The sequence below is a fragment of the Panthera leo genome, chromosome D4 (assembly GCF_018350215.1).
Source record: "Panthera leo isolate Ple1 chromosome D4, P.leo_Ple1_pat1.1, whole genome shotgun sequence".
NCBI lineage: Eukaryota > Metazoa > Chordata > Mammalia > Carnivora > Felidae > Panthera > Panthera leo.
Window position 1 is genome coordinate 17,970,567 of NC_056691.1, and position 19,443 is coordinate 17,990,009.

Consider the following 19,443-nt stretch of genomic DNA (forward strand, 5'->3'; position numbering starts at 1 on the left):
GCGTGGCTTCCCCTTATGCCATTTAAATGTTCACATGTAATCCTCGTCACGTCTAGTCATTTTACAGATGTTCTTTTATGCCGGAAGAGAGATGCCCTAATGTTCCTACTGGCCTGGGGTGTGGAGGCCTGCGTAGGTACCCACAGTTGTTGGATATCCTTCCTTCCACCAACCTTTGAGTTTAGGATTAATTACAAAGTTGAAAAGGGACTTCTGCTTTTCTGTGTGTGTCCGTGTGTCGATGGTTTCATCATTGGTTTCAACGGTTTCATCATTGTTTCAATGGCGTATAGTCCTATGGAAGGTTTCTCTCTCTAATTAATGAGGTATTTCTGCAGTAAGCTAATAGAACTTCAGTTGGAGATGTAGAATTGTCTAGCCTACTTAGGGTAGAATCGTTCCCAAATGTAGAGGTTCCTGATTCCAAACGGAGTTTACATTTCTTTATTGTTTCTTCCCATTTGTGTATTATTAAAATACATATTAAGGGTTTTTAATTGATACAGTTGACATACAATGTTACATTAGTTTCAGGTGCACAACGTGGTGATTCAACAAGTCCGTATCCTGTGTTGTGCTCACCGCAAGTGTGACCGGCGTCTTGTCACCACGCAACGCTATTAGCTTGCTGTTGACTAGATTCCCTGTGCCTTTTATCCCTGTGACTTATTCATCCCATAACCGCAAGCCTGTACCTCCCAGCTCCCTTCACTGATTTTTCTTGTCCTTCCCTCCCTTTCCCCTTTGGCAACAAGTTTGTTCTCTGTATCAGTGAAATCATATGGTGTTTGCCTTTCTCTGTTTTACTTATCTCACTAAGCATAATCCCTTCTAGGTCCATCCATGCTGTCACAGAGGACAAGATCTCATTCATCTTTACGGCTGGGTGATACTCCATGTGTGTGTGTATGTTTTACACACACACACATACACACACACACACACACACCCCATATCTTTTTTATCCATTCATCTCTCAGCGGACACATGGGTTCCTTCTACATCTTGGCTATTGTAAATAATGCCTTGATCAACATAGGGATGCATATATCTTTTTGAATTAGCGTTTTTGTTTTTGTTTTGTTTTGGGGTAGATACCCGGTAGTGCAATTTCTGGATCGTACAGTAGTTCTATTTTTAGCTTTTAACGTTTTGAGGAACCTCTGCACTGTTTTCCACAGTGACTGCACCAGTTTGCATTCCCACCGACAGCGTAAGAGGGTTCCCCTTTTTCCACATCTTTGCCAACACCTGTTGTTTTCTGTGTTGTTAGTCTTAGCCGTTCTGACAGGTGTGAGGTGATATTTCATTGCGCCTTTGATTTGCATTTCCCTGATGATGAGTGGTGCTGAGCATCTTTTCATATGTCCGTTGGCCATCTCTACATCTTTGGGAAAACATCTATCCATGTTCTGTGCCCATTTTTTCATCAGATTGTTTTTTTTTTTTTCCTGTCGAGTTGTATAAGTTCTTGATACATTTTGGATATTAACCCCTTATCCAATATATCACTTGCAAATATCTTCTCCCATTCACTAGGCTGCCTTTTTGTTTTATTGATGGTTTCCTTTACTGCGCAGATGCTTTTCATTTTGGTGTAGCCCCAGTGTATTTTTGTTGTTGTTTCTTTTTCCTGAAGAGCGATATTTAAGAAATTACTGCCTCTGTTTTCTTTTAGGAGTCTTAGGGTTTTAGGTCTCACATTTAGGTCTTTAATCCAGTCTGAGTTGATTTTAATCCATTCTGAGTTGACTTCCTCTTTTTGTGTGGTAGAAGAAAGTGGTCCGGTTTCATTCCTTTGCATGCAGCTGTCCAGTTTTCCCAGCACCATTTATTGAAGAGACTGTCTTTTCCCTATTGTATAGTCTTGTCTCCTTCGTTGCAGATGAACTGACCATATAAGTGTGGGTGTATTTCTGGGTTCTCTCTTCTGTTCCATTGATCTATGAGTACATTTTCGTGCCATACTACTTTACCATGGCTTGGTAGTGTATCTTGAAATCTGGGATTGTGATACCTCTAGCTTTGTTCTTCATTCTCAAGATTGCTTTGGCGATTCAGGGTCTTCTGTAGTTTCATGCAAATTTTAGCATTATTTGTTTTAGTTGTGTGCCAAATGCTCTTGATATTTTGATAGGGACTGTAATGACTCTGTAGATTGCTTTAGTAGTATGGACATTTTAATAATGTTAATTCTTCTAATCCATTTTGTTCGGTCCTCTTCAATTTCTTTCATCAGTGTTTTATAGTTTTTAGACCCCAAGTCTTTCACCTCCTTGGTTAAGTTTATTCCTAGGTATTTTATTCTTTTTGGTGTAATTGTAAATGGGGCTGTTTTCTTAATTTCCCTTTCTGCTATTTCATCATTAGCGTGTAGAAATGCAACCGATTTTTGAATATTAATTTGTAGCCTGCAACATTAATGAATTCATTTATTCTAACAGTTTTTTGGTGGAGTCTTTCAGGTTTTCTTTATATAATATTATTTTATCTCTAAATAGTGAGTGTTTTACTTCTTCCTTAACAACGTGGATGCCTTTTATTTCTTTTTGTTGTCTGATTGCCGTGGCTAGGACTTTCAGTACTACGTTGAGAAAAGTAGTGAGAGTGGACATCCCTGTCTTGTTCCTGATCTTAGGATAAAGCTCTCAGTTTTTCCCTATTGAGTGTGGCGTTAGGTGTGGGTTGCTGATTTATGGCCTTTATTATGTTGACGTACGTTCCCTCTAAACCTACTTTGTTAAGGGTTTTCATGAATGGATGTTGAATTTTGTCAAATACTTTTTCTGCATCTGCTGAGACAATAATCATATGATTCTTATCCTTTATTAATTATCCTTCACTAATCAATTTACTAATACTGAACCTCCATTGTATCCCTGGAATAAATCCTACTTGATCATGGTGCGTGTCCTTTTAATGCATCATTGAATTTAGTTTGCTAATCTTTTGTTGAGGATTTTTGCCTCTGTGTTCATCAGGGATTCTGGCCTGTAATTTTCTGTTTGTGTAGTGCCTTTGTCTGGTTTTGGTATCAGGATAATGCTGGTCTCGTAGAATGTATTTAGAAGCTCTCCTTCCTCTACTTTTTTATGCAGCAGTTTGAGGAGAATGGGTATTAACTCTTGATTAAATGTTTGGTGGAATTCACCTGTGAATCCATCTGGTCCTGGACTTTTGTTGTTGGGAGGTTTTTTTGTTTTGTTTTTGTTTTTTTCTTTATTGCTGATTCAGTTTTGTTACTAGTAGTTGGTCTGTTCAGATTTCCTACTTCTTCCTGACTCAGTTTTGAAAGATGGTATGCTTCTAGGAATTTATCCATTTCTTCTAGTTTTCCAATCTGTTGGCATGTAGTTTTTCATAATAGTCTCCTATAACCCTTTGTACTTCCACGATGTCAGTTGTTACTTCTTTTTCATTTCAGATGTTATTTATTTGGATCCTCTCTCCTTTTTTCTCAATGAGTCTGCCTCAAGGTTTATTAATTTTGTTTATCATTTCAAAGAACCAGCTCTTGGTTTCATTGATCTTTTATCATTTATTGAGTCTCCATTTCATTTGTTTACATTCTGATCTTTATTATTTCCTTCCTTCTACTAACTTGGGTTTTGTTTGTTCTTTTCGTATTTCTTTTTGGTGTAAGTTTAGATTGTGTATTTGAATTTTTTTCCTTCTTCTTGAGGTAGGCCTGTATTGCTATCAACTCCCCTCTTAGAACTGCTTTCTTCGTTTCCCAAAGATTTGGGACCATTGTGTTTTCATTTTCATTTGTCTGTATGTATTTTTTTATTGCCTCTTTGATTTCTCTGTTAACCCATTAGTTGATTAGTAGCATGTTGTTTAGCCTCCATGGGTTTGTGGTTTTTTCCACCTTTTTTTATCGTAATTGATTTCTAGTCACATACTGTTGTGATTTGAAAGATGCTTGATATTATTTCAGTTTTCCTAAATTTATTGAGATATGTTTAGTGACCTGTGATCTGTCCTACAGAATGTTCCATGTACACTTGAAAAGGATGTAAATTCTGTTGGTTTTGGCTAGACTCTTAGGTATATCTGTTAGGTCCATCTAGTCTAATGTGTCACTCAAGGCCTCTGTTTCCTTATCAATTTTCTGTTTAGATGTTCTATCCATCGGTATAAGTCTGGTGTTGAAGTCCCCTATTTTATTACTGACAATTTCTCCCTTTATGTCATTTGGCTTTATGAATTTAAGTGCTCCAAAGCTGTACATAGATATTTACAATTGTTACATCCTCTTGTTGGATTGATCCCTTCCTAATTATGTAATGTCTTTCTTTGTTTCTGGTTACAGTCTTTGTTTTAAAGTCTATTTTGTCGGATACAAACATTTCTACCCTGGCTGTTTTTGTTTTTGTTTTTTTTCCTGCTCCCAATCACATAGAATATCTTTTTGTATCCCTTCACTTTCAGTCTGTATGTGCCTTTAGGTCTGAAGTGAGTCTCTTGTGAGCAGCGTATAGGTGGGTTTTGTTTTTTATCCATTCCACAACCCTGTCTTTTGAGTGGAGTATATAGACCACTTACATTCAAAGTAATTATTAATGGGTATGTTTTCATTGCCATTTTGTTTTCTTGTTGTTTTTGTAGTTCTTTTTCATTTCTTCTTTTTGCTCTCTATTCTTTTGATTGATGACTCCATAGTGTTATGCTTGGCTTTCTTTCTCTTTATTTTTTTCTCTTTAAGTTTTTGGTTGGTGTTTACCATGGGGTTCATGTATAACATTTGAAGGATATAGTGGTCTGTATTAAGTTAATGGTAACTTAAGTTTGAACACATTCTAAAAGAACTTAATTTTTACTACGCCCTCCACATTTAGGTATATGTTGTCATATGTTATGTCTCTTTATTTTGTGAGTCTCCTTAATTAATTTTTTACATATAATTCATTTTACTACCAGCTCCATAAGTGACTGTTTACTGTATGTTTTCTTTTACTCATGAATTTTTTTTCCTTTCATAATTTTCTTCTAATTATGGCCTTTTCTTTTCACCTAATGAAGTCCCTTTTAACATTTCTTATAAAGCTAGTTTAGTGATGCTGTACTTCTGTAACTTTTGCTTGACTGGGAAACTCTTTATCTCGCCTTCCATTCTGAATGATAATCTTGCTAGGTAGAGTATTTTTGGTTGTAGTTTTCTCTCTCTCTTTCTTTTTTTCTTTTTTTTTTTTTTTTAAAGCACGTCAGATATATCATACCACTCCTTCTGGCCTGCAAAGTTTCTGCTGAAAAATCAGCCTCGTGGGGTTTACCTTGTATGTAACTAATTGTTTCTCCCTTGCTGCTTTTATCTTTATCTTTAATCTTTACCGTGTTAATTATTACGTCTTGGTGTGGACCTCATTGAGTTCATCTTGTTTTGAACTCTCTCTACTGCCGGAAACTGAATGTCTGTTTCCTTCCCAAGGTTAGTTAAGTGTCTAGCTTTGATTTCTTCGAATGAGTTTTCTGTCCCTTTCTGTCTCTCTTTTCCCTCTGGGAAAAATGTCAGTGGCTGTTCACTTTACGTTGTCCTAGAGATCCCTTAGCCTATCCTCATTCCTAATTTTTTTTTTTTTTTCTGTTCAGCTCAGGTGCTTTACCCTGTCTTCCAGATCACTGATCCATTCTTCTGTATCTTCTAACCCACTGTTGATTCCCTACAGTGTATTTTTAATTTCAGTTAATGTGTTCTTCAACCCTGATTGGGTTTTCTATATATTTTCTGTCTCTTTTTTTGAAGTTCTGAGTTCTTCCATTCTTCTCTCCAGTCCAGTGAGCATCTCTTCATGACCACTATTTGGAACTGTTCATCAGGCATATTGCTTATTTATATTTCATTCAGTTCTTTTTCTGAGGTTTGTCTTACTCTTTCTTTCTTTCCAGCTGTCTCCTCATTTTGCTTGATTGTCTTTGTCCGTTTCTGTGAATTAGGCGGAACAGCTACTTCTCCTAAACTAGAAGGAATCCTCTTGCGTCTGGTCCTCCCCTGTGTAGACTGTATGTGCCTGGTCGCTTTAGTGGGCCGACTGGGGGTCGCGGGTCACTCCGTGCTGGGGCCCCCCTGCTGAGATGGCCTGAGCTAAAGTAGGCACGTGCCGGGGTGGTCCTGAGGCCATCCGTGCTGACGGCATCACAGTCTGACAGCTGACGCTGACGTGGGCGCAAGCCAGGGCATCACAGCACTCTCTGTGCAGAGGGTACCCTGGAAGGATAGCTCAAGTTGAAATGGGTCTGGGCTGGGGCAGCCTGGTTCTCTCTGCGGGGGAGGTGCACTGACAAGGCAGCTGAAACTGAAGGAGATGGAAGCCAGGGGTCGTGGCGCTCTCTGAGCAGGGAGCACTTGTTATAGGACACCTGAAACTGAAGTGACTACAAGCCAGGAGATCCCAGGGCCCCTTGCATCAGGGGTGTCCTGGAAAGCGTCTTTCTTGTCATTCTCTACAGTGTGTCTTTTCTTGTGCGGCAGCTGTTCGGTGAGCACTTGATTCTGTTTCAGGAAGAATTGCTCTATAAGCAGGTGGAGACTTGGTGTGGCTGTGGACGAGGTGAGTTCAGGTTCTTCCTACGTCACCATCGTGGACCAGAAGTCCACAGTAAGGATCTTTTGAAGGCTTTCTCGACTGTGGTCTTTGATCTTGTGACACATTAGACCTATCTTGCCTTCTCTTTCTTGAGCAGATGGCATTTGTGTACCAACGTGTAGAACTGATTTTTCTCCTTCTGCATTTACGCAGCTCTTTCTTATCAGAATGTTGTACCATCAACTGCAAAATCTCCTAAATAATTTAACACTTGGAAAACGTCGTAGGAGAGGAAGAAATGATGGCCCAAATACGGCAGCATTTGATGTGAATTGTGGCAGATTCTAAGGAAATACGATTACGTAATAAGTGAAACAGAAAGAGATAAATTGCCCAACAAGTATGTCCCCCGCGGGCTTAGGAGATACTTCAGAAATGACACAAATGGAAGTAATCAGTTATGAGTCAGCATTCTTCCATGTACTTTACAAGGAGAAATTTTAGCTCCAAACTGATCTTAAGTTAATGAGCCGGGCCATAGGGTAACTGAGGGGTTGGATTTCTTATAGTGTCCTTGCATTATATGCTCCATTGGTACACCTGAGAGATGCCATAAGAAAAATGAGTTCTGTTCTGCGTCGCTGTGTAAAGGCAATCGGGTCATGGATTTCAGGGGGTCGGTCATTCATTTCTTGCCACTACTTCATGTGTACTATTTGGAATTCTGAGACTGAACAGCACCCTAATTATGAAAAGCATACTCATTAACAAGTGAGTCCAAAGAAAAGCTGGCAGAGGGCAAGCCACAAAGAAATCAACATGCTGGCCCAGTGTAGTTGTCAGAAAGCAATGAATGTGGCACAGAATGTGTTCCTTTTTGAACTTCAAGTTTCTGAACTCCTGGAAGTAAACAGAAGGGCAGTATTACATAAGGGCTTAGGGACACAGCATTTGGATTCTGAATGGATGCTTTTTTTTTTTTTTTTTGAGATGTAATTGATATGTAATACTCTATTAGTTTCAGGCATACAACCTAATGATTTGATGTCCGTACCTATCGCAAAATGATCACCACTGGGAATCTAACTTCCATCAGCTCACGTAGTTTAAACATTTTTGTCATATCGTGAGAAATTTTAAGATCTACTTTTTCAGCAGCTTTCAAATCTACAGTATACGATCATTAACTCCAGTCACCATGTTTGACATTACACTCCCAGAACTTATTTGTTTTATAACTCGAAGTTTGCGCTCTCTGACCCCTTTTATCCATCTCACCCACCTCTGAACACCCCAACCTCTGGCAACCACCAATTTATTCTCTGTTGTTTACGAGATCAGGTTTTTTTTAGTTTGGTTGTTTGTTTGCTTTTGAGATTCAACATACAAGTGAGATCATCTACCATTTTTAAAATTTTTTTAATGTTTATTTTATTATTTTTGAGAGAGAGAAAGAGAGCGAGCGAGCGGGTGAGGGGCAGAGAGCAAGAGGGAGACACAGGATCTGAAACAAGGCTCGAAGCTCTGAGCTGTCAGCACAGAGACCGATGCAGGGCTCGAACTCACAAACCACGAGATCATGACCTGAGTCAAAGCTGGACACCCAACTGACTGAGCCACCCAGGCGCCCCCTGTTCAAATCTTTAATCCATTTTTTAAAATGTTTATTTATTTTTGAGAGAGAGAGAGAGAGAGAGAGCAAGCGCACGCGTGCAAGGGAGGGAGGGGCAGAGAGAGAAGGAGACAGAGGATCTGAAGCAGGGCTCGAATTCACATGACCTGAGCTGAAGTCAGACACTTAACCTACTGAGCCACCCAGGCGCCCCTAAATCTTTCATCCATTTTGAGTTAGTTTTTACGTATTATGTAAGACAGTGGTTCAGCGTCATTATTTTGCACATGGCTGTCCAGTTTTCCTAGCACCGTGTATTGAAATCCTCTGTCCATTGTGTATTCTTGGCTGCTTGTTGTAAATGAATTGGCCATATATGCATGAGTTTATTTCTGGTTTCTCTGTTCTCCTCTATTGATGTATGTGGCTGTTTCATGACAATACTATAGTGTGTTGATTACCATAGCTTTGTAATATATTTTGAAATCTGAAAGCATGATGCCTCCACCTGCGTTTTTCTTTCTCAAGAGTGATTTGACCTTTCATGGTTCCATAAAAATTGTAAGATTGTTTTATTTCTATAAAAATGCTAACGGAATGTTGATATGGATTACATTGAATTTATAGGTTGCTTTGGGTAGTATGGACATTTTAACAATATTATTCTTCTCATCCGAGCCCAGATTATCTTTCTGTTTATTTTTGTCTTCGCTTTTTTCAACATTGTGCTATAGTTTTCAGTGTATAGGTCTTTTACCCCCTTGGTTAAGTTTCTGAGCATTTTATTCTTTTTGATGCAATCGTACATAGGGTTTTCTTAGTTTCTTTTTTTGATAGTTCAATTATTAGTGTATAGACAGGCAAAAGATTTTTGTTTATTGATTTTGAATCCTACAACTTGAGTGAATTTGTTGATTACTTCTAATAGTTTTTTGGTGGCGCCTCTATGGTTTGTCATATACAGTATGATGTCACGTGCAAACAGTGGCATACTTCTTCCTTTCCGATTTGAATTCCCTTTCTTTCTCTTGTCTAATTGTTCTGGCCAGGACTTCCAATACTATGTTGACTAAAAGTGGTAAGTGTCTCACTCCTGATCTTTATTATGCTTTTTATTTCCCCTACACACACTTTGTTGAGCGTTTTTTGTATCATAAATAGATGTCGAATTATGCTAATGCTTTTTCTGTACTTATGGAGATGATCGTATGATTTTTGTCGCTAAATTTGTTTTTTTTGTTTTGTTTTGTTTTGTTTTAACATTTATTTATTTTTGAGAGAGAGAGAGACAGAGCATGAACGGGGGAGGGTCAGAGAGCGAGGGAGACACAGAATCCGAAACAGGCTCCAGGCTCTGCGCGGTCAGCACAGAGCCCAACGCGGGGCTCAAACTCACGGACCACGAGATCGTGACCCGAGCCGAAGTCGGCCGCCGAACCGACTGAGCCACCCAGGCGCCCCGCTAAATTTGTTAATGTTGTGAATCACACTGATTGGTTTGTGAGTGTTGAAACATTCTTGCATCCCTGGAATAAATTTCACTTGTTCATGCTGTTGTGATCCTTTGACTGTAATATTGAATTCAGTTTGCTAATATTTTGTTGAGGACTTTTTCATCTGTGTTCATCAGGGATTTACTTGTGGCATCCTTGTTTGGTTTTGGGATCAGGGTAATGCTAGCTTCATGTAATGAGTTTGGAAATGTTCCTTTTCTTTTGGAGTTTAAGAAAGACTCGGATTCTTTAAATATTTGGTAGAATTGACCAGCGACGATGTAGTTGTGGCCATTTCTTTGCTGGGAGGCTTTTTATTTCTGATTCAAGCTCGTTACTAGTAATTGGTCTGTTTAGATTTTCTATTTCTTCATGATTCACTCTCGGGTTGTATACGTCTAGAAATGTATCCATTTCTTCTAGGTTGTTCACTTTGTTGGTGTGTAATTGTGGATAACGGTCTTTTATGATCCTTCATATTTTTGCAGTTTTTATTTTTCTTTTAGTTATAACCTCTCCTGGTTCCTGTCTGCTTTTGATTCTCTTCTTCTCGGTAAGGTAAATGAATAAGCCTCTTTGTGAACTGGTCAGTTGACTATCGCCTTGTGGGTCTCAAGCCCCGTATACACTATATGTTTTGGGGGCTCTTCTCAGGGGCAGGTCTTAAAAATTGGGGTACCCGATAGGAGATTCAAACCTTTTGCTTCTTGGGGAGAAACCTGGGGGTTTGAGTCCCGATTGTGGGTCACAGTGCCAGGGGAGGGGCTTATTCCAAGACTGTGTCTCAACCACTCTTACCCGCTTTCACGTGACTTTTTTGTTTGCCCACCGTGTAGTAGCCACTCAGCTAGTTTTAGTTTTTGTTTTCTTTTTCAGAGGAAATTGTTCCCTATGTAGCTGTAGATTCCGTGAGTCCATAGGAAGAGTGGGTCCAGGACCTTCCTACATTGTCTTCTTATCCTGGAACGCCCCAGATGGGTTTTAATAGCAGTCCATACGCTTGCTGCCTCTGGGAAAATTATCCTTCTCTATGCCTGTTGCCTCATCTATATTTTGGGAATTTAAGTATCTACCTCCCAAATGTTGCAAACCCCGAATGAATTAAAACTTAATAGATGATTGGCAGATCCCTGAAGTTTACCACTCTCAGGGCTGTGGTGGGACCCTTGCGCAAACCATAACCAGATTCTCTGTATTAGGCTAAGTTGGGGAGGGACCTTCAGGAAGGTCCTGCTTCCTACCTGCATACTTGCACGTTTTTAATTGTTTTGTCTTAATCATTTCTGCTTGTGGTTGATGCTTTTTTTGTTTTTAGGCGACTCTTAAGCTTAATGACCTGTAAGCAGTTCTTTTTTTCTTAGCATTCTAAAACTTGACGATTTAGTATTTTTTTAGTAAAAAAGTAAGAAATCAACAGTAAGGACTAAACCAAAACAAAATGTTCTTTGAGAGCCTTTGATGCAAAGGAGGTAAAACACTTGCCTTAGGTCTCCAGGCACCCTTGACCGTGAAATGCTTTACTACCCAACTGTCTACTAGAACATTCTGTGGTGGCGGAAGTTCTCTATTTGTGGTCACCGTTGTAGTGACCACTAGCCACATGTGCCTCTTGGGCACTGGAAATGCAGTATGACTGAGGAACTGAACTTTTCAATTCTAGCTAATTTAAATAGCCAATGGGTCTACGGGCTGTCACTGAACAGCTCAGGGTCTATAGCATAATAGGAATAGTGATGTATTCTTAAGATTAGAGGACTAATTCAGTCAGGTGGAACAAAGCCGTGGTTTTGCCTTCTTATTGATAAACAAGCCAGATAAAACAATTTTGTTTTAATTTCAAATAAGACATCCATACTTAGAAAAAGGCCTCTCTAAAATGTGTTCATTTCTCAGCCTTCTTATAAATGCTGATTAAATTAAGACGTATTCCAGAGTTGCTGCTCAGCAAAATGTGCTGTGTGAATTGGCTAAATCTGCAACTGACGGCAAATGTGTATTTCTAGCTGTACGCTCGATGCGATGTTCATATGAATATGTTTTTCACAGCTCTTCCACTGTTGCTTTCTCTTAGAGGAGAAGGAATGGAATTACAAAGCTAAAGCGTGAATGTGTGATCATGCTCTGGTTTCATTATTGTTTCTCAAGGGAAGTTGAAAGAATGGTCTTTGGTCCTCTATGGCACCTCCGTGCAGCCCTACTCCCCAACGAACGAGTTTCCTAAGGTAGAACGTGTCCGTTATACCCGAGTCGAAGACCCCACCGAGGACTATGGTACAGAGGATTATGCAGGTGAGTTGGCTTCCAACAGAGACATGGGCTAAGGGAAGAAATCTCATGCATCATCCCACCAGGCAGAAATAAGCTTCAACCCATATTCTGGTATTTTCTTCCATCTTCTTTCCTATCCCCCAAATACGTGTGTATATTCAGATAGCTGGGGTTTTTTTTTTTCCTTCAAAGCTAAAAGCACACTGTCTATAGTTTTCATATCTGTTTTCTTCCTCTTGTGGTTATTAAGAGCATATTTCCCTGTTGTCACATATCCTCACAAGAAATATTTAAAAGACAGCATAATAGCCCAGCCTCTGATTGCGCTATATTTAATACGTAATCTGGGAGGTGCCGTTTGCTTCGAGTTTTGCACTGTTTGAAATAAGGCTTGGTTTTATCAGTCTTTGTTTAGAATAGAGTTCCGAGCATTACTGCATCAAAGGGAATAATCAGTTTGAGGGCTTGGACACATTTTGTCACATTCCTTTCCAGACAAGATGTACCAGTCTACGCCGTGACCAGCTGTGCGTTTATGACACTCATTCCTGCCAACAGTGAGCAGAAAGAAAAAAGTAAAGGAACAGGACATTTTTAAATTTTTATACCTTTGATTGTTAGTAAATCTAAACATTTTTTCCTCTGTAGTTCTAGGAATTAAATACAACTGTATTTTGCCCATTTTTCTATTCAAAGGGCAGCAATTTTCTTATCCATTTATAAGAACTCTATGTATGTTATTGTCCCTCACATAGTCTCATACAGTCGTTACCCCTTATCAGTGGTTTCATCAATGGTCAGGAAGCAGACGATCCCTTCATCCGATCTATCATCGGGTCTATAGGAGCTTAACGCTACATTACCATGCCCACATCACCTCACTTCGTCTCATCCTGTAGGTGTTTTACCATCCCCCTTTGTCACAAGAAGGAGGGTAAGTACCACACAAGATATTTTGAGACACTACATTCACATACTTGTATCACAGTATATTGATAGAATTGTTCTGTATCGTTAGTTTCTTACTGTGCCGTATTTATAAATGAAATGTCATCACAGATATGTGTGTGTAGGAGAAAAACAGTATAGGGAGGGTTTGGTACTCTCCATGGTTTCCAGAATCCCCTGGGGTCTTGGAATGGTATTCTCCACAGATAAACTGGGGGAGGAACCACTCTATTTGCTGAAAACATCTTCCCAGTTATTGCTTGCTTCCAAAATGTTGCTCTTGTGTTGTATTGTGTTGTTTCAACAGAAGAAGAAAATTGGAGGGTAGGGTTTATAGCTTCAGACCTCACTTGTGCTTTTTCTAAAAAGAAGCTTTAGTCTTTAAAATCAGCAAAATATTGGAGCGCCTGGGTGGCTCAGTCGGTTGAGCGTCTGACTTCAGCTCAGGTCATGATCACGCATTCTGTGAGTTCAAGCCCCATGTCGGGCTCTGTGCTGACAGCTCAGAGCCTGGAGCCCCCTTCAGATTCTGTGCCTCCTTCTCTCTCTGCCCCCACCCCTCCACTCTCTGTCTCTCTCTCAAAAATAAACATTTCAGGGGCGCCTGGGTGGCTCAGTCGGTTAAGCGGCCGACTTCGGCTCAGGTCATGATCTCACGGTCCATGAGTTCGAGCCCCGCGTCGGGCTCTGTGCTGCCAGCCTGGAGCCTGTTTCGGATTCTGTGTCTCCCTGTCTCTGACCCTCCCCCGCTCATGCTCTGTCTCTCTCTGTTTCAAAAATAAATAAATGTTTAAAAAAAAAAATTAAAAAAAAAATAAACATTTCATTAAAAATTTTTTAATGAGATCCACAAAATATTCACACGCATTTTTTTTCTAAACTCTTATTTTAACACTTGGCCATGCATTCATCTGAAATTCATTCTGGCTTATGATATATAGTATGAAATAAAAGTGTCTTTATTTGCCATATAGACAAACATTAGTGACTGGGATATCATCCCTTCTTTTACTCGTTTAGGATCCCTTCCTTCATAACTATAGAAGAAATTCTTACACTGGGGTCTCTTCTGGTATCCCTTTTTCTGATTTTTCAGTCTAGTAATTCTTAATCCAGTTGTATCCACAGTAGGATTTATTATCGGTCGAACATCTCCTTGTTTTCATGGCAATTCTTAAATCCACCTATAAAGATCCCATTGGAATTTAATTGGAATTTATATGCGATCTCATGATAATTGGTTGGTTTGGGGGGGGGCTGGGGGGGAGGAGAAATGTTTTTACAATATACAGTCTTTCCATCCAAACCACACCCCATGTCCCAGTTAACTCTTTTAATTTTATGTATTACTATTCTTCTTAGTGTTATCCTATGTATTTTGTGGTCTTGTTGCTATTATGATGGAAAAGATGCCTTTTTCCTAACTAGGATATGCTAGCATCTAGGAAACCTAGGGGCTATTGCATATTTATCTTATATCTGGCCATTCTGCTCAACTCTCTTATTAATTTACATATTTTAGAGTTTATTTTTCTGGGGCAGTTTAGGTATTGTGGCCATATCTGCAATTTTTTTTTTCCTCCTTCAAGGTAGATCTCTGATTTCTGTCTTGTTGCATTGACGACCATTTATAGGAGCATTCAGTTCTCCTGGGACGGGCTATGATACTTAATGAACAAAGCTTCGCCGAAGAGAGAACTGTTTGTAAATAGCAATTTAATGTGCCTTTACATGAGGATTGTTTTCTTTCTCTTGAGTTCTTTGCGATTCTTTTTCGAGATACTCAAGAAAAGTACGTCATTAATTACCTTAACAGAGTATCTTCAGTATGCCTGTGGTTCCTTTTATTCCAAAGAGGTAGTACCCCAGAGTCCATCATAAGTTTGAATAACTCAAACCAGTTGAGCTGACCAGAGCTCGATTGTGTTAGGTTTTGTCCTATTTTGTTTTGAGCTTGTCACGTTATTACTCACATTCTAACTAGCAAACCATTTCATCTTCTCTGATAGGAGAAAGGATACCCAGAAACGTAAACTGAGCATAATAATAACCCGTTGCTGCTATATGCCTTATGCTCGGTTTCCAATTCAAATGTTGGTAATGTTAAAATTCTGAACAGTTACGTATCTTCATGGTTTTCTTCCTTACATCTCTAAAATGTCCACGTTGGCACTTGTGAGAGAACAAAGACAATTATTTCTTTATTACCCTGCAAACTAAAATGCTAAACTGCATCTGGGACAGTTTAAGATTGTAAGAGAAACAGCACAGCATGTGAACTTGCCATACAGAGCCCTTTGGCACGTATCAAGAGTAAGTTTGGGGGTGTTTTTTTTAATTGCAGAAATCATCTGGTGAAAATTTAGGGCCACCCAGGGTTCCTTTCCTTCAGAGCTGTGATTTTCACCTTCATGGAGAAGTCAGCCTGTCTAGAGGCACAGATGGCATTATCATAACCAGATCCCTGTAACGTTTCATCAAATTCCAGGGACCGTAGGACCCACAGCTGGCTGAACCTCAAGCCTTATATGACACAACAGAGACACCGTCTCCTCATGTATCATAGCAGATAGCTGAAATGTCCCAAGTTGTACTAGCTGTGGAATTTAATTTAGAGGTCAGTTTTAAGGCTTGGGGGAAACAGAGATAAACAGCACTGTTAAATGACTCTTGTGATTAATCAGAAGTATATTTCAAAAGTCATCTCTAGGACCTCATTTTCTACCCTTCCATAGGAGACCTGGACCAGCCACTCTAGCTCTTGGAAAGGGTGTTTTCTCGCCAGAAAAATGAGAAATTTTTTCTCTGTGTCATGCCTCCCGGTTGCTACCATTTTATGTTTCAACTCAGTAACTGTAGAACACGGTCCCCTCATGACTAAGGGAGATCAAGGTTCACCAGTAAATCCTTTTGATTAAAATAAATATGGTTCAGACATTTCTGCCATATCCACTTACTCTTTGTACATTCCACGCAGTATGTTTGTTGCTAGTTAGAATCATGTGACTTGTCAGCAGGAAAGAGCTTGAAGATTAGGAGACCAAATGTCCTAAAATACGGAGAACAAGGAAAAAGGGAGTTAGTTCAAGCAAGCAACGGGCCTATAAGTAGCCCGTGTCATTAGAAAGCTTTTCATTAATTATAAAAACCTCCATCTTTCTGGGGTTTTTCCCCTGCCTGGGCATTCTCACTCTATACCCAAGAACACGTCACGAGAGATCAGCAACCGTGATGCTGAGTCTGGAATTCTTTAAGCTCGCTTGCGTTGTTTAAAATTGATGTGTAGTTTTCTTTTGTTGAGCTGCCCACTGGCCTATGGGTAGGACGCAGTTTTAAATCTATTATCTGTGCCTCAAGGATCTGCTTTATAATCCAAGACCAGATACCGATAAGCTTGCACCAGATGCCGTGATGACGTTTCTTGCTGGCTACGGTATCTCAGAGGTCGTCAGTGGTCTTAATGACCTTGGGCAAGCCGGACAATCTCGTCCAGGCATTGAATAATAAACTTGCTTTCCTGGCTGTCAACAGCTGAGCTTCTCATTTTTCTATAAATCCAACGTTTTTATCATTATGCATATTTCATGGCAAACAGTTCTTTTCCACTTGCTCCCGTGGCATTGCTCATTGGAATTCTGAGATTTTTGTTATCTCCCACAAGGCAGCCATATGTGTTTTAAAGACCAGGCCGTGACTGGATTTACATTCTCGACACTTAGGTCATTGAGGTCCCCCCCTCCCCCTGCCAAAAGCCAAGAGTTCATCTCTGGGCCGGCAGCCGTCATCATCCACGTGATTCTTCCGTCTTAAACTCTCACGGAAGGAGGAAGACACACAAGTCTCATTTTATACCGCATGCAAACGGACCTGCTTTAAAACCACTGTTTCCAAGTGTTGTTTTCGATTTTTGTGCAAAGGTCCCTGCGACCCTGAGTGCAGTGAGGTTGGCTGTGACGGCCCCGGCCCGGACCACTGCAGCGACTGCTTGCATTACTACTACAAGCTGAAAAACAACACCAGGTAAGAACAGAGGCTGCGGCGGTTCCCCCCCCCCCCCCCACAGCATGCCCTGGGGGTTCCCATGGAGGAGGCGCCTGAACAGGACCTGTGATGTTCGGCCGGCCCCCACCTCCTGGTGTGAATTCAAGATGCGAAAACGGATACTGACTCACAGAACACAAAGTGCACCTGCATGCTGTCCAGCCGCAGGTGCCTTTTCTCATATCTGGAAAGGGTGGCGGGGGGAAGGACTAGCTCTACACAGGACTGGCCTTCCCCTTTAGACCTTTCCATTCCCTGGATGTCTGACGCCACAGCTATGTGTGCTCTTCGCGAAAATGCTGGCATACAACCAAACAGGTGCTTTCTCGGGGTCCTCACTGCGCAAGCCCTTGGCTTCTGCCTCAGGCTGTGCAGATGACGGTGCCGGCCCAGCAGAAGCCACGCCCTCCAGGCACCTCTCAGCCCCGCCCCCTTCTCCCTCCTCCTTCAGGGAAAACTGGGACTTGCATTTCAGCTATGCTGACACACCCAGAAGGTCCAGTTCCTGTTTACATCCTTGCTGGAATTTAAATTCCTTAAAGGAAAGGCCCTTGGCCACCTCAGCACCTCTCATTATCGCCTAGACCAGCAAAATGCCTGACATTGGATTTGGAACTCCGTAAATATTTGTTGAAGGAGTAAAGCGCTGTCCTTCGACGATGGGCAGACGAAGAAGTTATTTTTTAAAGTTTATCATAGCCAAGTTTAAATATATTTACGTTATTTTTTTTTAAGTTGAAATTCATAATTTTCATTTGTGTTCATTTAAGATAAAAAGTACAGATGGGCAGAAAAGAAGAAAACCCCTGTTAACATCTTCTCAACTTATTCTTCCTGAGTTGGCTCAGTTGGTTACGCGTTATTTACGTTAATTTAGACGATAGCATACAACCGCTCCCTCTAGCACACGGGATCCATATGACACACAAAACCACACAAAACCACAAGTAACCCCTTCTTAGCAGCCTCTTTGTAAAAAATCAGGGTTGCCACCCAGCTTCCCTTCAGCCCAAGGCTACTACCTTCCTCTGGAGACTCCATTTCTGACCATCATCCCTTTGCAAGAGCTAGACCCGAACTGGAAGACATACCCTACTTGACGGACTTGGTATTGTGTGATTGCCTTGCTACCTCGGCACCCTACACGGGAAAAAGCTTCAACCCACAGAATTTGGCTCTTTGGGCATGGTGTTACCCTAAGGGTTTCAAAAGGACTTAAAGACTGAGGACGGCTGTTGGCCGAGCACTTCTAAGAGTGCTAGGACTGAGTCTCTGATGATGCTCCCCTTCTTTTTATCATTGCACGATGCAGGATCTGTGTCTCCAGCTGCCCCCCTGGCCACTACCATGCTGACAAGAAGCGATGCAGGAAGTGTGCCCCCAACTGTGAGTCCTGCTTTGGGAGCCATGGTGACCAGTGTCTGTCCTGTAAATACGGATACTTCCTCAACGAAGAAATCAACAGCTGTGTTACCCACTGCCCGGATGGCTCATACCAGGACACCAGTGAGTAGATTGCAAATATTTGGGTTTCAGAGAGAGGAAATACAAGGTTTTCACTTGAATGACGTTAGGCGCGAAATCAAGGTTATATCAAACAGGATCTAGCCAATTTTTTAAGAGAACGTGTCAGAAGTGTAAAAGATGAATTTGTAACCATTTTTGTGCAAGCTGATTTATGTAAAAATGCTTGTAAGTGTCAGGGAGTCCTCAAGCCCTTCCCCAGATTCAGTGATTGGCCAGGAGGACCCATAAGACTTAGCGTATTTGTACTCATGAGCTCATGATTACAGCAAAAGGCACGAAGTCACGTCAGGAAGAGGTGCGGAGGACAGAGTCAGCAGAAAATGGCAAACGCGTCCAAGAGTTTTCTCCCAGGGAAGTCACCCAGGAGGCATTCAAATCCCCCGGCAACAATTTATCACAACCTGTGTGCAATGTAGGCTACCTGGGAACCTCCTTAGAGTCTCAGTGCCCAGGCTTGTGGTCATGAAGACACCCTCTCCCTGACACATAACAAAAAGCCAGACTCCTAGAAGGGAAGCAGATGTTCACCATAAACCATATTGTTTGTACGGGTTAAGCACCACGCGCCAATCTTCTCAGTGAGGGTGCTAGAAACCCTCCTGAGATCCAAGGTCCCGGTTGGCCACGGGCCAACTTCAGCAGGCTTTCCAAGGATAGCAGCCACGCCTGCTCTTTTCTCCACACTAACCGAAGGAACCAGGGCCCTGCAATACCAATGTGTGCTTTTCAGAAAGCTCAGAAAACAGGACTTCCACGTGAATGTGGAATAGACACATGTCAAAGACTGCCAGCGAGGAAACCTACAAAGTGATGAATGTTGTCGAAGACTATCAGGTATTGTCTCCAGTCCAACACAATCAGGTATTGTCTCTAGTCCACTAGTAAAGGCAAAATGAAATCTGTTTGCTGAGTTACAGGCAAAGCTGATTGATTCCCAAAGAGATCTGAGAAGAGAGAGTAGGAGGGTCCTGAACTCACCTAGTCTCTCAGCTACACTGAAGCGTAAGCTACGTTTGTACGACCGCCT

General features: G+C 41.0%; 1 protein-coding gene and 1 long non-coding RNA gene across 6 annotated transcripts in view; one reads left to right on the forward strand and one right to left on the reverse strand.

Moving 5' to 3' along the window:
- PCSK5 (proprotein convertase subtilisin/kexin type 5) overlaps positions 1–19,443 on the forward strand; it is a 447,663-nt gene that overhangs the window by 272,063 nt on the left and 156,157 nt on the right. For all 3 annotated transcript variants that reach the window (XM_042911954.1, XM_042911956.1, XM_042911957.1), the window contains exons 14-16: positions 11,778–11,921; positions 16,766–16,868; positions 18,202–18,395. In XM_042911954.1, coding sequence (XP_042767888.1) covers positions 11,778–11,921; positions 16,766–16,868; positions 18,202–18,395 — 441 coding nt within the window. The remainder of the gene's footprint in view (positions 1–11,777; positions 11,922–16,765; positions 16,869–18,201; positions 18,396–19,443) is intronic.
- The window catches only part of LOC122204455, a 47,175-nt gene continuing 34,825 nt past the window's right edge, over positions 7,094–19,443 (reverse strand). For 2 of the 3 annotated variants that reach the window (XR_006195671.1, XR_006195673.1), the window contains exons 7-8: positions 15,806–15,897; positions 12,222–12,448 (exon numbers count right to left, since the gene is read on the reverse strand). This is a non-coding gene — a long non-coding RNA (uncharacterized LOC122204455). Of the gene's footprint in view, positions 7,428–12,221; positions 12,449–15,805; positions 15,898–19,443 lie in introns of those variants that run through there. The other variant, XR_006195672.1, reaches the window with a different exon arrangement.